The 19,848-nt window shown below is 40.1% G+C and overlaps 3 protein-coding genes and 1 pseudogene across 3 annotated transcripts; all 4 read left to right on the top strand.

Moving 5' to 3' along the window:
* The first annotated feature begins 1,061 nt into the window (after positions 1-1,061).
* On the top strand, positions 1,062-2,020 carry LOC102001337 (olfactory receptor 52H1-like). Its single transcript, XM_005370179.2, is given in 2 exon segments — positions 1,062-1,982; positions 1,985-2,020. Coding segments are annotated over 2 exon segments (957 nt in total).
* Positions 2,021-7,037: 5,017 nt separating this feature from the next.
* Positions 7,038-7,962, top strand: LOC101995429 (annotated as a pseudogene).
* Positions 7,963-13,327: 5,365 nt separating this feature from the next.
* On the top strand, positions 13,328-14,281 carry LOC102001615 (olfactory receptor 52D1-like). The gene has a single exon (XM_005370180.2). It carries the CDS (start codon positions 13,328-13,330, stop codon positions 14,279-14,281), a length of 954 nt encoding a protein of 317 aa, XP_005370237.1.
* Positions 14,282-16,733: 2,452 nt separating this feature from the next.
* LOC102001898 (olfactory receptor 52D1-like) lies at positions 16,734-19,475 on the top strand. Its single transcript, XM_005370181.2, has 2 exons — positions 16,734-16,739; positions 18,480-19,475. Exons 1-2 carry the CDS (start codon positions 16,734-16,736, stop codon positions 19,473-19,475), a joined length of 1,002 nt encoding a protein of 333 aa, XP_005370238.2.
* Positions 19,476-19,848: the final 373 nt, after the last annotated feature.

Raw genomic sequence — 19,848 nt, forward strand, 5'->3', positions numbered from 1 at the left:
CAGAACAAGCAGTCGGAATAAATCCTCCTCTCACCACCAGTGGCCGCACAGTCTGCCCCAGCCACACACTGTCATCTGCATTCAGAGGACCTAGTTTGGTCCTATGCTGATTCTCTCTCAGGCCAGGCAAACAGTTTCAGTGGGTGTCCCCACCATGGTGTTGGTCTCTTTGCTTGTATTCTCACTCCTCCCTCTCTTTGACTAGACTTTGGGAGCTCAGCCCAATGCTCTGCTGTGTTTATCTGCATCTGCTTCCATTAGTTACAGTCATCCATTCTTCTTTCATGAGCTTCCTCTTTGAGCACACAAACCCATCAGTGTATTTTACAAATGTCTTGTCTGAAGCACAGGATCTACCCTGGAGAAGGCTGTTGTCTTCTTTCTTCACAGATCATCTCCATCCAGTACAGCATTAAAAAAGAAACTTACGATTTATTTTAAATTCTCTGTGTGTGTGTGTGTGAGTGTGTGTGTGTGTGTGTGTGTGTGTGTAAGTGGTATGTAGACATGAGTGCAGGTGCGTGTGGAGAAGAAGTCAGATGCCCTGGAGCTGGAGTTACAGGTGATTGTGCTCTGTACTCCGAGGGAGTGAGCACAGAATTCTCAGTACTGCTCTGGAGAATGGTACTCTATCGTCACCTCTGAGCCATTTCTCCACTCCCAGTGTCACATTTTTAATGTATGTATTTTTATTTTTTCTCTATCTTTCCTCACTCCATTCCATTTTCCCCATCAGATGTGCATTTCCTCCTTTTAAATTGGCCTATATTAAAGAGTTTAATTTAATTACATGCAATTTCTGACTCACATAGTGACCTTTTTATAATTTTTACTAATTGATATGAATGCATTTCGAATGAAGTGAAGCCATTGGCCAATAGAATGGGCAATGAGTAGTTAGTCTCCAGGCATTTCTTCATCTTGATAATAGGAAGTGCTTCCATGAGGAATGCTGATCTGTCCCCAGCATTCTGCACTGGAGTGGCACTGTTCCCTTTCGTAAAGGATTCTGAAAGAATCTCTGTCCTCAGGCTCAAGAACCAGCAAGTCCTACAGAGGCCATGAACAACCTAAGCTGTTACAACCCAACTTCCTTCATCCTTGTTGGGATACCCGGGTTGGAAAAATTCCACATCTGGATCGGGATTCCCTTCTGTGTCATCTATGCTGTGGCCATTGTAGGCAACTGCATCCTCCTCTACCTGATTGCCGTGGAGCAGAGCCTCCATGAGCCCATGTTTATACTCCTGTCCATGCTGGCCAGCACAGACCTCATCTTGTCCACTACCACAGTACCCAAACTGCTGGGAAACCTCTGGTTTGGCTCCCAAGAGATTACCTTCTCTGGTTGTCTCACTCAGATGTTCTTTCTACACTTGAGCTTTGTAGTAGACTCGGCTATCCTGTTAGCCATGGCATTTGATCGCTATGTGGCTATCTGCTTGCCCTTGAGGTACAACACCATCCTGACCCCACAGGTCATTCTCAAGATTATGGTGAGCATTATTGTGAGGAGCTTCTTGGTCATCCTGCCAGTTGTTTTCCTTCTGAAGCGGTTGCCATATTGCAAGACACGTGTTATCCCTCACACATATTGTGAGCATATAGGCATTGCCAGGCTTTCCTCTGCAGACATCTCTATCAACATCTGGTATGGGTTTTCTGTTCCCCTCATGATTGTCATCTCCGATGTCATCCTGATTGCTGTATCCTACATCTTCATCCTCAGGGCAGTTTTTCTTCTCTCCTCCCAGGGTGCCCGCCAAAAGGCCCTGAGCACATGCGGGTCCCATGTCTGTGTCATCCTCATGTTCTACACACCTGCCTTCTTCTCCATCCTTGCTCACCATTTTGGGCACAGTGTCCCTCGTAACGTTCTCATCTTATTTGCCAACCTTTATGTGGCCATCCCTCCTGCTCTAAATCCAATTGTTTATGGAGTGAAGACCAACAAGATCCAGGACAAATTCCTTCTTCTCTTCTCTTTGGGAAAGACACATTGAGTGAGCTTTTAAACTAAAGTTGGCAACATTGGTTTCGTGAAACTTTTTATTTCCTATTTATTTGAAATGATATTGATCATTCTATTCGTGTACAAAACAGGTGAAGAGGAGGGGAAAGAGGCCTACCAGCCCTGTGGAAAAATCAAGGCCTCTTTTGCTTTAGCTCATACACTTTGGTGGATGAAGTTGATGATCTCTGAGTTAATTGAGCAACACCACAATCGACGTTTGCATTTCTTACTGATACATAATTTAAGGACTTGCATTTCCTATCACCCTTGAGTTCCACAGCTTCTGAACAAAGGCAGTATGCTGTGCTTTTCCTTTTTAAGTACTTAGCAATTTTAATCCTTTCTGGTATAAATAATACGTTTTTTGCTTACATTGTTCTTTATGTTTCCTTTACTTATTTATAAAATGAATAAAAAAGACAAGCATCTCACTTTTATTCCTTTTTTCTCTGCCCTTGTTGAATTAAATAGAATTGTTCCTCTTTTATTCCTAATTTTATTAATTGCATGTTTGAAGAAAAATCATTTTTTTGGCTTATTGTGTTTTTTGTAGTAGTATATTCAATTAAAATAATTTGAAAGAGTAATGGCAGTTAGTTTAGTATACAGATGAGAATGGAGAGTTATATAGGTTATATTATATATTATTAGACATAGTATGCATAAAGGGGGTTTCTGTAATTCTGAACTCTGAACAATATATAAAATAATCTTGTGACTTCATACACACAGATAATTAATTCCTCAAAATTAATTTTTTCAAAATTGATAACCAGACTTTATGTAAGTACTCCTTTTTAAGCCACCAGACCTTCAGATCTTCCCTTTATAAAATGTGCGTCTCCTCTGTTTTCCTTTATCAATGGCACTACCAAAAGCATAGATGTTAAAGGAGAAACTGCTGGCATGTATTCTGTTCCCTCATGTTGCTGTGTAGCAAAAATAGCCCAGCATTTGAATTGGTAGTAATGGGGGCAATCACCAAGATACCTATCTTCTCTGGACATTATAGAGTAGCATGCATACCTAATGACACTTGATTTCTGGAACAGGCCTTAGTACCTTAGGATTTTGAAGGTGAATGGATCAGGTGATACTTTCCCATACGAGGTGAGTCACTTTGTAACTTATCCTTTAGTGAGGCATAGTGGCTCTGGTGGGTTCCTTGGTAGGACTCTTCCTCCCGTCCAGGAGTATTTAAATGTGGGGAGATAATGTTTATGTCCTTCCAGATCTTGCAATTCCTAGAGGTAAAATGCTCATCTTGTTCTATTATGGTGAGATGCTGTGATCCAAGATTAACGGGGAAAGATGGGTGACTCTCATCATTGGGAACAAGAATAATTTTACTCATAACATAATTGATTGTTATTGTCTGGTCAAATTAGTTACTGTGGTGTGTCAAGAGCCCCCCTTTATGCTTTTATACTACAACACTTAGTAAGACTGCATTAAACACTGGCCTAAGGATATAATTAAGAATACCCATGATTTCTTCCTTTTTAAGATTTATAGCTTCTTAAATGAGAAAGCCTCAGGAAACAAAATAAGATGGTGTAATCAGCACTCTGATTTGATAATCATAGCTGCCTGTAAATATTTTCTAGCTTTCATATGGTGAGAAAAGTGTTGGGGACAGTGGATAAACACAAGTTTTCATCAAAAGAGTGGCATTTGAGCAAATCAAACAGGGACAGAGGGACATAGTAAACTATGATCTCACTTGTGGTGTGGAGAAGGGCCATATGAACTTTTCTCACTGAGTCTCACCTAGGATTGTTGCAGCCCTTCATCTGGCAAAGGGAATTATTGGCTGTCTTCAGATCACTATCTAGGAACCATATATCTACAATGAGATCAGTCACACCTAGGATCTGGCAAGGTAGGGGACCAAGAGATTTATGGAAATTCTTCACTGTGTACTGCAGAGGGATATGCACAAGAGAGCCAAGAGTGTGAGTAGAACTCATCCACTCAGGAAATGTGGTCTTAAGTTAGCTTGACCTTGTTGTCCTTGGCAGATAACAAAGAAGTGAACATGCTTTTAATAACTATTAAAATTACTTTCTATAAGTTTTCAGTTGAGGTGTAAATGTATATTATCTGAGCAATGCTTGTTTTCTACATTATAATTTTACTTGAATTTTACACTGTAATTACGGTCACAGTATAGCCTTGTCTTTTATTTTTTATTTTTGTATATATATATAACCACATCTTCAGGAATGGTTTTATATTTGAAGTCACTGGGGGAATGTGTATTTCTTGAATACATACCCTTAAATTAATTTTCAGGAATGATTTATGGTAAATTCTTTAAAAAATAGCTATAACAGCTCCTTATAGCACCTGACACTTCCTAGGACTGGGTATCAATCAACCTTTGAGGGTCTTTGTTAAACTGACAATTGGTGCTGTTCATCTGTTAGAGAACACATTTAATAAAGAGATTGAATTTTCTTCTTTTACCCATTATCATATTCATATCCATTTTATCCTTTGGATCAATGGGCCTTACTTTTATAATCTGTAAGAATATTTTGAATATTAGTAGAGTTATATGCCTTCATTTGAAGTCAGCATTGGTTGTTGTACTTTTGACGTGAAATCTGTTGTCTCATTTTCCTTACAGCAGCTGAACCATCCCATTTCTTTTCCTTTTTCTCCATGTAGCCAGGCTGTCTTTGAATTGGGGATCCTCTTGCCTCAGTCTTCCAAGGGCTGGGATTACAGGGCTGTACTACCACATCTAGGCTTTTCAAGTTTTCTACTCTTTTCCTAGACACCATGTAGGTGTACATTTGATAGATGTGAGACATGCAGATAGTGCAGTTTATGCACAGCATTGGCATATCCAACAGGAAACCTCGCACCTTCATCTGAACCCTTTTGAAAACACCTTTGTATATCAGAATCTCCTGCATCTGGATCTTCTGATAATGGAGATACTGCCCAGAGTTCAGCATAAGTGAATACCACTGTTGACACCAACCTCTTGTATCTTCCTTTTTGGAAGTGATTGGCTTCCCACCTTCTTTATGCAGTGGTTGGGAAAGATAGACCTTAGATCATACCTTTTCTCCAGAAACAGTAAGCTCCTGCTTCCACAGTCAGCCTTGATGACAAGTAAACTAGAGGGAGTAAACTGGGAGATATTTTAAAAATATGTTTTGCATTTTCTGAAAGTAATTTCTGCATCTTTTCCAAAATTTTAATTAAAAAAAAACTAGATGAGTTTATATTAGGAAACAGGTCTTGGCAAGAGTGGATGGTATGTGGGATGGGGCCATTGGTGTAGCGTTAAGTAGATGCTCAGAGTGAGCACTTGCAATGTTGGAAACATTTAGAGACGAGGAGGGTTCTTGTGTGTGAGGGAGATATAATTAAGATAATGTGTAGGGATGGAAAACCTAATTATGTTCAACAGTCTTTGGAAAATATCACAATAGAAATGGGTTGAATCAATAGAAAGACCAATAAGGTACTTCAGATGAAGAGGGCAGGCAGGAAATACCTAATCCCCAAACCAAGGAGGGACAGCTATATTTAAAATCAGAAACTTCAGAATGTTCACAGTAGGGGCCCAGTTAATGTCATCTCATTAGCAGAGATCACTTTGGTGCAGTTTGCACAAACAATAGTTAAGGATAGAGTACTGTAGAATTCTAATACTAAAGGAGAAAAAATAGAAATAATTAAAAAGGAATGGTACTGAGATGGAAGCAAAAGGGTTGTGTATTGGATCACAAATGTAACAGTTTTAAAAGATAAACTTTCAGTTACAATGAAGTCACACTAGGACGAGCCATTAAAAAGGTTAGACAGGGGCAAGAGTGACATTGTGTTGTGTTGCCAGGAGCCTGAGTATCTCTTGCTGGAATTTGCTTTGGTTGTGGGTAAGGGGTGGCCTCCATCTTCTTTTCTGAGACAGACCTGGCATAGTCACTTGTCAGACTGTCTTCTTTTGAATAGACTCCAGTCTAGGAATATCTGAAGGGAAGAAGAAGCCACTGACACCTGCAGTTTGATGGAGGAAGCTTAGCAGCCTGCCTCTGCTTTTGGTCTGAATTCTCTACAGCAGTGAAGAGAACAGGGCAGACTCAGAGGATATGGTACAGTTGAGTGTGGAGAAGTAGGGAAGAACAGGGACCGTATGGTCTGCTTTGCTTTCAGACCTTGAGCCTATCTTCATGAAGCCCGACTAGCAACTGAATAATTAAATGGACCTCTGACTAACATTTAATCTTCTTTTATAATTTTTTATACTTGTGGTGATTGGACATAGGACCTCATACATGCTAGGCAAGGGCTCTACCACTGAGCAGCCTACCTCATTTGTAACAATGAGGGGCCTGCTTGTTGAGGTTTCTATCCCTCCTGATACCCCACAGCCAGCAAGCCCCAAAGAAAATCACACAGAGATCTCCATAAGTTATAAAACTGATTGTCCCATTAGCTCAGGCTTCCTGTTAACTCTTGCAGCTTATATTAACCCATTATTCTTATCTATATTAGCCATGTGGCTCAGTACCTTTTTCAGCCAGGCAGATTACATGCTGTTTCTTCTGTGGTCTGAACAGGAGTAGGAGGAATGGGCTTCCTCCTTCCTAGCATTCTCCTGTTCTCATCACCCCGCCTCTACTTCCTGTCTGGTTGACCCACCTATACTTCCTGTCTGGCCAATCAGTGTTTATTTAAAACATGATTAACAAAATACAGACAATTCTCCTGCACCACTCTTTCAGTAATTGTGTGGTGTTATTTCATACACAAATTTCCCAAGGAAACTTTCTTGGGTTCCAATCAGCAGTCAGGATTGGATTCAGTCATACAACTTAAGTTTCTGGGAAAACATTTTAATGATGCATGTTAGATGATTGAAAGTTTGGCAAAGGTTAATGAATAAAGAGAAAAGAGTGAGAGATTGAGCATTTCTGAAAGGAAAATGTATTGGGGAAGTTTGTGTGGATCATTGTAACTATCAGGCCATTTTTGTTTTCAGTTTATGACAGTCATTTAACCCATGCCCATAATGGCCACATTAAACCTCAGCAGCTTCAATCCAGACTTTTTCATTCTTCTGGGAATCCCAGGGCTAAAACTGTTCCTCATATGGATTGTGATTCCCTTCTTTATTATCTACCTTGTGGCCTTTGCAGGCAACAGAAACCTTCTCTAACTCATTTTTTGGAGCATAGCTGCAGGGGCCCATGTTCTTTTTCCTTTCCATGTTAGCCGCTACAGATCTATGTAATACATGTGCTCCCCAAACCTTCAGCATCTTTTGTCTGGGTCCTCAGCAGATCATGTTTTCTGGATGTCTTACCCAGATGTTTTTTCCTCTATTTCAGTCTTGCTATGGATTCTTCTATCCTGTTGCTATGGCATTTGATCACTATGTTTCTATCTGCTTCCCCCTAAGATACACCACCATCATCTCTCATCAGATTATTACTAAAATTGTAGTGGCAATTGTCAGCAGGAGCTTTGTATCATCTTCCCATCAGTTAAAGTGGTTGCCTTTCTGCCGAGCGCTCATCGCTCCCCACACATACTGGGAGCACATAGGCATTGCTCGTCTGTCCTGTGCCGACTTCTCCATCAATATCTGCTATGACTTTGCAGTACCTATAATGACTGTCGTGTCAGACATGGATCCTGATTGACCTTTCCTACACTGTTATTCTTCATGCTGTCTTTAACTTCCCTCCCGGGACGCCCACCAGAAAGCCCTTAGCACATGTGGTTCCCACGTTTGTGTCATTCTTTCATTCCACACACCAGCCATGTTCTCTGCACTTGCCCACCATTTTAGTCACAATATCCCCCACTATTTCCATACACTGCTTGCCAGCCTCTATGTAGCCATCCCTCCTGCCATCAACCCCATCCACTCCTTCTCTCTTATTTGCTCAGAAAGGGGGCAGGCCTCCATCTGGGTCTCTTAATGAGCTTGGTTTTACTAGATTCCCTTTGGACCCTAGTCACAATAACATATGCATCCCAAGCAACAAGAGAAGCCATTTCTAAACAGTCTAGTGAGTGATCCCAATTTTGATTATAACTGTCAGCCAGTAACAGCTGCCATCTGCATTAGTGACTCAGCTTGGACATCAGTTCAGTTGAGACTCTAGATAGCTATAGTAGATTATGAAAGACGGATATGTACTCAATTCATTGGTACACTTGGATACAGCATATTGTTGTACTGAATTATTTTACCACATGTGATAAAATTAGGAAATAAGATAAAAATGAAATTATTTATTTTTCAGCCGAGTAAGTACAAAGGTATCATGGTTGGCTAGGTTCAAATAAAACTTCTTCCCTCCCAGCAGTTTCAAATGATAACAGACTCTACATGTCTGCAGGGGATAGTATCATCTCTACCAAAGGCTGTGGGGATATTCTTTGTTAAAAAACAGAGAACTACTAAAAATGTATCTAATACATCTTTTCATCTGGAAAAGAAACTTCCAGGATTCTTAAGAGACATTTCCCTTAACATTATAACTCTTTGCCCAAACTATACAGTAGACAATTTAGAAAGTATTTCTTAAGTGGAGACAACCCTAAAACACCCAGAGAGACTAGAGTTTCTAGAACTGCTTATGAACATAACATTATCCAGTGACTGCTTAAAGGAGCATTGATAGGTATTATTCAATGAACAGAAAGTTTTGAGCTCATAACTCTCCAAACAGCAGAGGGAGGGCTCAAAAATAATTTAATAAAGACAACCCCACATGCTGTCAAAGTCCTTTTGAGGACACCACCAAGTAAAAGGCTCATGAATTGACAAATGCCAGAATCACCTAGTATCAGGCTCTGATACTTGATCTCCCGAGAATCACTTTTACTAAGAATGAGGCTTTAAACCCTATCGATTGTTCCCTGACAGTTCTTGTTCTCAGTCAATACCTGATTGTCTGGAAACAGTTGAAGCAACATGAGGGATGACTTAAAAGATGTGCCCATTCCATGTTTGGACAACACTGTCTTCACAGATGGGAGCAGTTTCATGAAAGGTGGCTCTGCTATGCTGGAGCTGCCATCACACTGGTTGACAGAACTGTCATCTGGTCCCAGCCATTACCAAAAGGAACACCTGACTAGAGGGCCAAACTGATAGCCTTGAACAGGCACCAGTAGAGCCTATCCAAATCATAAATCATGACACCAATGTAAGGGTTTTTTTTTCCAGCATAAGGGCATCTTGGCAGTTGGGAGCCAAGGAATGCCACAAAATCACACCAGACAACAAATCTCATGCAAAAGATATAAATCTTTTATAGAGAAATGGGGAGAAACACAGAGTGACAGCTGCCTCTGATTGGAAAGAGAGACATCAGAGGTTTGCACAGATGGGTAGGAAATTATAGGGTCCTTGGAGCATGCACAGTGAGCTAGTGGAAAAGTACAGCGCAGCCAGAAGTAAGTATTGCGTGGCAATTAACTCTGAAACAAGGCCATTAACACTGAGTCATGGGGGCAGGAGTTTCCAAGTCTAGGAGCTGATGGTCATCTCTTCTTGAAAACAGCTAATATGAGGGACGTGGCCAGGCAACACAACAAAGCTGCAAATTCAACTCATTATCTATCACTTTGAATTCTCCCTGTACTCGGCAATTCCTTCCTTTTTACTAAGTCACTTTCTCCAGTAATGTAACATTCTGGTTACATTATTTATCCAAAGTCTGTGAATCTGTTTTCCTTTTAGTGTAAGGCTATACTAACTTCTTCCTTTGAATTAGAAAAAAAAAATCATACTTTGAAAGAAAATCTTGCTGTGGCTAGTGTGTATCCCCTGAGATCATTTCTGAAATGTACATCTATTTTTAGCATCTGGGACCATCAGTGCTTTGAGTCAAGCTCAGCCTCTCTGGATCAAGAACGCCATCACAAGTTAGGGGTAAATAGGACCAGAACTCACATTCCAGGAACTGTTAGTGTGCTGCATCGACTTTTCTCTTGAGCGTTGAGACTGGGGTGAGTGTTTAATAAATAGAATGGGCTGTAAATAAAGTCAAGAATAATTCTGTGAAAGCAGAAAGAGAGGTAGGGGAGGGCAGAAGAGATGACAGCCATGCAGAAATACTGATGCTATTCCTTTCTTTTCACTCCTCATAGGTCATCTCAGACTAATCCCCATTCTAAAGAAACTAGTTCCTTAAGCCCCTCAGTATTTGAGTAATTATAACACGTAACATATATCAACATTTCATAAGCAAGTGATGTATGTGTGTACACACATGCCCACATGTATGAATCCTTCATGTGGCTGTCTGAGGATTTAATCTCTGGCTGTCTTTCTTGTGATCTCAAGATAGGGTGAATGGATCTCTAAGAGAAGTCATCCTTAAAACAACGCGGTGAGTATTTTTGGAGTCTTTAAAAATCTTCATTGTACATATTTAAGGTATAAAATATGATGTTATGAGGAATTACAGGTAAGAAAATTGTCTCTAAAGTGGAAAACCTTAGTCGTAGCTTGCTCTCACATCAGACCAACTGGATAAAAATAACAACTCTCATATTTTTTAATGGGTAGCATTGTTCTCGAGTTCTTAAGGCTCCACACAGTATCTCCAGAAATTACAATTTATCTATGCAGTATTTAAACACAGATGATACCTTTTAAATTTAATTTGCCTTATGTAGATAGCCCTGGAATATCATGTGTATAAATTTTGAAGTTGTGACAAGCAAATATATCCTTGCTGCAACATTTTCTTGTGAAAACTGCTGATTAAACCTACCAATAGAAAATTTCCTTTACTAAATAGTGTACTCATTCTTGCGACCTTGCTCTGCTCTTCATAGTGCACAAAACATGTTTGCTCCTTATGTATTAAGGACCTCAAATGCTGCAATCATTCTTTGATCCCCAAGAAAACTGAGAAAAACTCAGCAACTCTGGAAACTTGTTGGGGAGCTTTCTCATTTCATATACTGTGGGCATTTACGTAGCCCAGTTAAATGAGGACCAGCCTTGAATATGTTCGAAGTGAGACCTTGATTTGAGGAATAGTGAAACCATAGGTCCTGACACCCAAGGGCACAACTCAAGAGAGGACATACACTTTTCAATGTGAGCTTTGCAAACGAAGTTATCTCTTTTTAGAACTGAGTACATAAGCCAATGAATCACACTTCCAAATCATAAGAAATAATAGTGAACATTTTAATTAATGTGCATCAAGTTATTTAGGCTACATTATGGATTTCACACACCTTCTGAATTATTAATATATGAATGAAGGACTATTATCTGTATTTTACTAAGGATAGTTGTCAATTTTTAAAAAGTTAGTACCATTAGCAAGTAACTGTAGCAGAGACATATTTTCACCCAGGCCGTCTACATCTAGGCTCTAGTTTTCAGCCTGGACTATAGAACAAGAGCTGCTAAAGTCAAGCTGCCTGAAAGATGTTTAAAGAACTTGAAGACTTGGATTTGGAGAATAGTTATCATTTCTTCCAGGAAGACTTCTGTGCGTAGAAGCTGGCTGTGATATATCTTCACAGTACACACCAAAGCAGCATTCTCTTCTCAGACGGGCATTTCTTGTTGCTTTAGTGTGTTTTCTTACTGCAGCTACATGTTGAATGTAGCATCAAGCTGTGAAATATCTGAGGCAGGCTTTCTCAAACCGATATGCCTTTCATATGGCATATTTCCCACACAAGTCTGTTCTTTTTGTTTCGTTTTGAAGATCAGGTGTCTCTGGCTAACAGGCCAGTCACAAGTCTGTTTCTGTTTGTTATCTGACAGCTCTCCCACAGCACCCATCTGTCAGGACTGAGTGGCTCTGACATATTCTGCATTAAGTCAGGAAAGTCTAGAGATAGTCTATAAGCAAACTCATGCATATGTCATATCTAGAAACAGACATGTATTAGATAGATTCAGTTCAATTAAGTTATGTATTATTAATCTTAAAAGTTAATTAATCTTATACAAGCTATAGTATATTCAAGAAGAGGTGATAAAGAGCCTTTCCTGAAATATAGATATATACAGTGAGGAGAACATGGCAGAAACCACACATCTGAGGAAGGAATGCCTTATGTTGCTCTTAGAAAGCGTTCCCGGGAAGCACTTACCATTTTTCAGCAATAGTCACTTTTCCAAGTCTATTAGAAAATGTAACTGCTGAGCTCAAGGATTTTCTCATTGTTTATTAAGAATTTATTGATCTAGTGTCAGTAAGGCACTCATGCCGGACATGAAGAAAAATTAAAAATTTGAAACTTTACAGTATAATGAAGTGTGTGTGGGGAACACACACACACACACATATATATTATGTATTAAGCAATTAAAAATGTTTACGTGTGTGTGTGTATATCACTATGTGTGAGCAGATGCCATCTGACTGACAGCAGGGTTAGGTGACAGTGGAAATAGTCTTTGTGTAGAAAGAATGCCACATGAAAGGCATGGGGTTTGATGTTTCATAGCTCTCATGTATTTCATATCACTCAATATGATAGAAATATGAAGTATGTGGTAAAATGTATGGTGAAATATGCTAGGGAGGAAGGCAGAAGGGAGCATAAGAAGAGCCTTGTATGCCGTGTGTTAGAATCCCGAAAGGCAAGATATCAAATATTCTATTTAGATAATGCATTTAGATTCTATTTAGGTGAATCTAATCAAGAAGCCATTTACAAAGTGGCATTCCATAGGTAGCAGCAGCAGAAACTATGACAATCTTTGGATTGAAGAAATAAAAGGAAGATGATATGGTCACCAGAGTAAACTAGAGCCAAATATGACAATTCAGCTAAGGAAGCCAAAAGAATTAATAACACTTCTTCAAGAGAGAAGGAGAAATAAATGCCTACCCTTCATCTCTTTCCTCTCCAGCAGAGGGCTGCTTTTTCCTGTGGTCAATTCCTTCCTCCAGTAAGAAACTGAGGAATGTAATCCATGCCAGTGACTCAGGGCCCAGAAAACAATACAAGATGGCAGAGGGCAAGCTAGAGAAATGGAATACAAAGTACCCTGCACAACATGGACACACTAAAAAAGGTTAAGTCTGCATCAACATTGACTGTATTCATGTTATAATGTTTGGGACATGATGTAGAAGTCTTATTAAAAGATGGAGATCAGAGAAATGAGATAAACATTGTTACTCAAAGCATTATAATAATATATAAGATGCAGGGAAGGCATGAATTTGAGAAATATCGGTGAGAATGAAGGACAAGAAGTTGAAGGGCATTTAGTAGGCACAGATGGCATTTAGGATAACATCTGTTCATTTTCTGATGCTTTTAGGAAGAAGGTCTGTTCCCTGTATCATGATGCTCTCTGCCTCTGTCCCCAATGGCACTGCCTTCCACCCTTCTACATTTGTTTTGCTTGGAATCCCTGGGATGCAGGACCAGCATGTGTGGATTGCCATTCCCTTCTGCTCCATGTACATCCTTGCTCTGGTCGGAAATGGAACCATCCTCTACATCATTATAACTGACAGGGCTCTCCACGAGCCGATGTATCTCTTCTTATGCCTGCTTTCGATTACTGACCTAGTCCTATGTTCGACAACATTGCCTAAAATGCTAGCAATTTTCTGGTTCAGATCCCATGTCATTTCCTATCATGGCTGCCTCACGCAGATGTTTTTTGTTCATGCAGTCTTTGCCACAGAGTCAGCTGTTCTGCTGGCCATGGCTTTTGACCGCTATGTAGCCATCTGCCGACCACTTCACTATACATCCATACTCAATGCCGTTGTGATTGGGAAGATTGGGCTAGCATGTGTGATACGTAGCCTTCTTTTTGTCTTCCCCTTTGTCATTCTCGTTGAACGCTTACCTTTCTGCGGACGTCACATCATCCCTCACACCTACTGTGAGCACATGGGCATAGCCAAGCTGGCCTGCGCCAGTATTAAGCCTAACACCGTGTATGGCCTTACTGTAGCACTTTCAGTCACTGGCATGGATGTGGTCCTCATTGCCACTTCCTACATCCTGATCCTGCAGGCAGTGCTGCGACTGCCCTCAAAGGATGCTCAGTTCCGAGCATTCAGCACTTGCGGAGCCCACATTTGCGTAATTCTTGTCTTCTATATCCCTGCATTCTTTTCATTTTTCACTCATCGCTTTGGCCACCATGTGCCTCCTCAGGTACACATCATACTTGCAAATCTTTATCTCCTTGTGCCTCCTGTTCTCAACCCCTTAGTCTATGGCATCAATACCAAACAAATCCGAATGAGAATACTTGACCTGTGTGTAAAGAGGAGGTAACAATAATCTCTACATGTACAAGGGACAAAAGAGTTCTGGGCTTGAGGTTGCTGCTTCTGTTAATCTTGCTTAGTAAGCCAGTATCATGTAATATGTGAGATTTTGAAGAGCAACCCCTTCATATAGATGGATCTTCAGGTTTTGAAAAGAAAAGGAATAGATCAGTAGGAATGTAGAACACTTAAAAAAACAGCCATGGAGATTAACTGTATCTCTACACAGAAGCTCGTGTGTTAGAAATAGAAGGAAAGTAGAGTATTGTAGCCTGTGAGATCAGCTCCCAGAACTGCACCAGCGTTGCAGTCAGAATGCCTTTAAAGTCGTGAGGAAGAATTTCCCATCTATCTACAGAAAAAACATATACGTGCCATCTGACGGTTATGCTTTCGTTATTTCCAGCTCTTGTTCTCTGCTTCCATTCTCTCTGTTCACACAACCTATATACACATTCAACCGCAAATGCTAGGCAGGAAAAAAAAAAAAGAATCCTCAAGCAGATGGCCTTCCTACGTATTTCTTTGGAGTGCTGGAACTGAAGTAAAAGTGGTTGTGAGCTGTGCCACATGGAAGCTGGGAATCGAACCCAGGTCCTCACCAAGAACAGCCAGTACCTTTAACCACTGAGCACTGTAGTACCATTATCAGACCTTATTGATCATCAAGGACATCCATCCTACTTTTTAACTTCAGTATCTTTCTTTTCCATTGGTGTAATATGCAGCTTATCCATAGGTAGTTTAATTTATTCTGTGATGTTTAGTGAATAAGAGATATATCAACAGAGAACATAAACTCTTACTTCAGTATCATAAAACTACTCATACCATGACCTTTGCCATTTTACCCATTTTAAGAGTTACAATCCAGTGACTTATGCTTACTATGCAGGGAGACCTTCAACTCTGTTTAGCAAGCTTTTCTTCACTACAAGTAGAAACTCTATTTTCCGTCAACAATAGCTGCCCGTTCTTCAGTCTGCTCTGCCAATGAAGTTCACAGAGGACAATCTGTTGGAAGAGCTTTAAGAGAGTACAACTTATTTATTGGAATTGAGTTTCCATTAAAAATACTTATTAAGGAGCAACTGTATACTGGGTATATAGTCAAGTTTACAAGTAAACAGGTTTAAGTGCCAGACTTGAAGAAACTCACACCCTAGCTGGGTGGGGAGACAGTGATGTGATCTATGGACAGCATGTCATTTGTGGTGATTCAGTATAAGAGGCAAGAAAAAAATTTAAAGGTCCATATTTTTTAACTACTAAATTGCTTTCTTCACTAACTTGAGGTTCTAAAATTATTTTAACATGCACTTATAGAAATAGAAGTATATAGTTAGAAAAATAGTAACATAAGAATATAATGAGAAAATTGTAAATTCAGACTCATATTGATATATTAGTTTTCAAAACATGACCAATTATAACAATACATTACTAAAAGGGCTGGTATATTACGTTGAATTTGTAACCTCCATAAATTTTAACAGCTTTTATAATGAACATAATATTTTGTAGGGAATGTGCATCTTTAGTTTAACTTTCCGCATTCACCTGCCTCTTTAATGTGTGTATAAGTATATAAGTGTGCTTGTGGCCCATGTGAGCCATGGCTTGTGTCTGGACGTCAGAGGACCACTTCCAGGACTATTTCTCTCCTTCTACCCTGTGGGTTGCAGGGATCTAGCTCGGATCATGAGCAGTGGCAAACACCTTTACCTTCTGAATCACCTCACTGGTCCCTAAATGTTTATATTAATTTTGTTTTTTTTTTTTTGGATGTATGGACACACGTTACGGGATGTGTGTATGTGTTTGTGTGTGTGTGTGTGTGTGTGTGTGTGTGTGTGTGTAGATCAGAAAACATCTCAGGTCATTAGGCACAGGCCTCTGTAATAATTCCAGTAAACAATTTGGTTCACTACATTGGAGTTGGGTACAGTTTTATTCTAGTTCTATTTTAATGTTTAGATATCTAAAATGAATAAGAACTCACAAACTAGGATATACTTTTAATTAATTTATTTGATATTAATCTACTTATTGATTTATCAGATGCTTATTATATTCCCATTATGTGCCAAACATTTCACAAATGTTTGGAATTATCAAAAATGTGGAGAAATTAGGCTTTAGTTTCTATTCTATTGTGATTATCCAGAGAACGAGGTTAATTTTTTTTTTCTGAAGAGGCTAGAGTCTTCTGGCCTATGACACTGGATTTTCTATTTAAGCTGCCTTCAGGAGTACGATGGGCCTCTGGGTGTAAATGTGGGAAAACAAAGCAAGGAGAAAGGATTCATTTGGTTGGTACCAGCAATCGGTACCTACCTGCCACTGTCACTTGTCAGGATCACCTGTAACACACAGGAGATTCATGGCAGAAATCAGGATTTCTGGATATTATTAAAACCACGACTTCCTTGAGGAAATTATAGCTGCTATGGTACATGATGAGGGTACACTTTCACAGTCAAGGCTATCTGCACTGCTCTATTGAAGGATGTCACAGGGACTTGATTCTAGTCCCCCCTTTGTGCCCTTGCTTCAATGTTCCTGACAATCATCTCTATTGTCATCTTTCTACTGGATCTGTCTGCAAGCAGGGCTTCATCAGAGTTTGACCAAGTCCAGCTTTTGTTGAGTTTTCCTGACTTTGTGATTTTGATTTTGTCCAATAGTGTAAGGAACAAATGAAGTCATCCTATCATCTTAATTCCTCATAGCTCCTTTCCAGGGTCACAAGAAGCTATAATCTGCTTCTTCAGCAAAAGTCTTGAACACAGTGCACTGGATCAGCTGAGGCTCTCACTGTAGCTGGAGCTTTGCAGTTCTCACCCACCCCATCTGCTCTGTTGGAAACTTTCTCCACTTCCTCCCTGCACCTGGCTTCACAGGAAGTATCATTTATTTTCTGTCTGAATTCTGTATGTTTTCCCCCAGATTCTAAATATAGGTAAGAGCATTAAATAGGTTTTTCCCCATCTTATTTTATTTAGTATAGTCTCCACCAAATCTATCTTTGTTGTGGCAAGAGTTAAGATTTTTTTCCCTCGGGACTAACAATGTTCTGACACAAACACACTCATGGTCTCTTTCACTAGTAACTCATTGACTCATTGTTAACTTTGATCTCCCTCTCTTCAATCAAGACTGAGCATTTCCAGAATTCCTAAGATCTACCAGCTTTGTCTTCTGGGAGTTCAGTCAATCTCCAGGTCAATTTTACCCATAACAGCTATGGGGCCTTGTGGTTCTGTGTTGCAGGATGGGGTTGTCAAGGAGCTAATTCTGGAGACCTTGGGGGCCTCTGCTTAGGTGGCTTAAAGAGGCATGTCATGGCTTCTGTGTGCCCAAGTAGAGAGTGGAGAGATGCAGGGTGATGAGTGTGGATGCTGCTTAAAATCTACCTCCACACGCATGCACACATGCACCTCGGAATATTTGCTGGAGACGGCTGAGACCAGCTTCCCAGGTTCTCACGGCCTCACACTCAGGTAAGAGCGTGTTCCTGAGAGTCGGTTAGATACTCACAATGCCTTGCACAGCAAGTTTACTGAGCTTCACTGCCCGGTTACCCGGGGCCTACTTCCACCTTCATATCCATTGCCAAACTCTCTCTCACACAAAACCTCCCTTATTTGCTAGAAATGGACATTCTTTACTTTTCAGATATAGAATTTTCTATAAATTTGGAAGTATTCTTTAAACTATATTTTTTCTTGCTGCATTTTTTCTGATTTTTCTGGAAGTAATGTTTATTCTTTTTTGCATTTTTGTTCATTTTCTGACATGCTTTTTAGCTATGCATCTTAGTGATGATGTATCAATTCCATCATATACTCACCAACATTTAAGAATATTTTGACAATGAATCATCAATAGTTTTTCCTTATTAAAAGAATTTCTCACAGCATAGATTCTCAGACATTGATGCTGTCATATTAACACTGCATTGTTCCTGCACTCCATGGTATAGTACCGTGTTATGTAACATACACTATTATCATTTTAGATTACTGCACTCCATATATACTTCATGGTATACTCCACAGTATAGTACCATGTTACATAACATACACTATTATCATTTCAGATTGTTTTGTGGATTTTAATATTTCACTTTTTTTCCTTTTCAAACATCTGATTTTTGCTTTTTGAAAAATTAAACCCAGGTAGCTTTTCATTGTTCTCTTCAGGTACTTCACCAGTGTGCCACCATGACACCTTGTAACAGCACTGGCCACCCTTCTTTCTTCATTCTCCAAGGCATCCCTGGGATGGAAGACAAGCACAGATGGATATCCATCCCCTTCTCCTCCATGTACTTCATCACTGTGATGGGGAACTGTACCATTCTTCTCACCATCTCCACTGAGCGCTCCCTGCATAAGCCCATGTTCCTGCTTCTCTTCCTATTGGCTCTCACAGACTTGGGAATGTCTACAACCACCATTCCTAAGGTTCTCTGCATATTCTGGTTTGGACAGAGTGAGATAAGCTATGAAGGCTGCTTGGTCCAGCTGTTCTTCATCCACTCCATCTCAGCCATGCAGTCATCTGTCCTGATGACCATGGCCTTTGACCGTTATGTGGCTATCTGCAAGCCCTTGCGTTATTCCACCATCCTATCCAATAGTCGCATTGGACTCATAGGCTTAGTGAGCTTGGTACGAGCAATTCTCTTTATCCTCCCCATGCCCATCCTCCTCCAGCGTATGCCCTTTCGTGCCAATCGAGTCATTCCCACCACCTATTGTGAACACATGGCTGTGGTGAAGTTGGCATGTGTGGATACCACAGTCAACAGGATATATGGTCTGGTCGTGGCCTTGCTGGTAGTTGGGATAGACATCTCAGCTATCGCTTCATCTTATGTGCTAATCATACGAGCAATTATGCATCTCTCTTCCAAGGAGGCTCACCACAAAGCAGTCAACACCTGCACCACACATATCTGTGTCATGCTTGTCTCCTACACCCCCTCCCTTTTCTCCTTCCTGACTCACCGCTTTGGAAGAGGCATTCCACCTCATGTCCACACCATTCTTGGCAACCTCTACTTCCTTGTTCCTCCAATGCTCAATCCTATTATTTATGGTGTGAAGACCAAGGAATTCAGGGACAAAGTCACGAAATATTTATTTAGGATGAAGGAGCCTGTAATTTTTTCTCACCGTCACAAAGTTGTTTGATAATCTAGCAATTGTGAGAACTGTGAAGCAATGGCACGTGTATAGGGAAACTGACTAACTGTAGAAATACATCAATGTGTCAGGTTAGCAGCCAGGGTATTTATCCTTGGATAGAGAAGCTAAGACAGGGGAGGATTTGTTGGTTTCAGTAACTCAAAGGCAATGCAATTATCCCTTATGGAATAAGATAATGATATCTGTTAATATCTAACAGTGTTGATCAAGCTGCTTATGATAACGTATGTAAAAGCACTTTGGAGACCACAATACACTGAATCCAAGTGAGAGCTCATGGAACATTTTAGTACACGGTATCACTGAGCAAACTGTAAGTGGTTCATTCTCGATAAGTGGTCAAATAGAATATTAAATA

The sequence above is a fragment of the Microtus ochrogaster genome, unplaced genomic scaffold (assembly GCF_000317375.1).
Source record: "Microtus ochrogaster isolate Prairie Vole_2 unplaced genomic scaffold, MicOch1.0 UNK73, whole genome shotgun sequence".
In the NCBI taxonomy this organism is placed as follows: domain Eukaryota; kingdom Metazoa; phylum Chordata; class Mammalia; order Rodentia; family Cricetidae; genus Microtus; species Microtus ochrogaster.

Bases quoted from the DNA above. Each gene is read 5' to 3' on its own strand.
- LOC102001615 (XM_005370180.2), top strand. From the start codon at position 13,328: ATGATGCTCTCTGCCTCTGTCCCCAATGGCACTGCCTTCCACCCTTCT.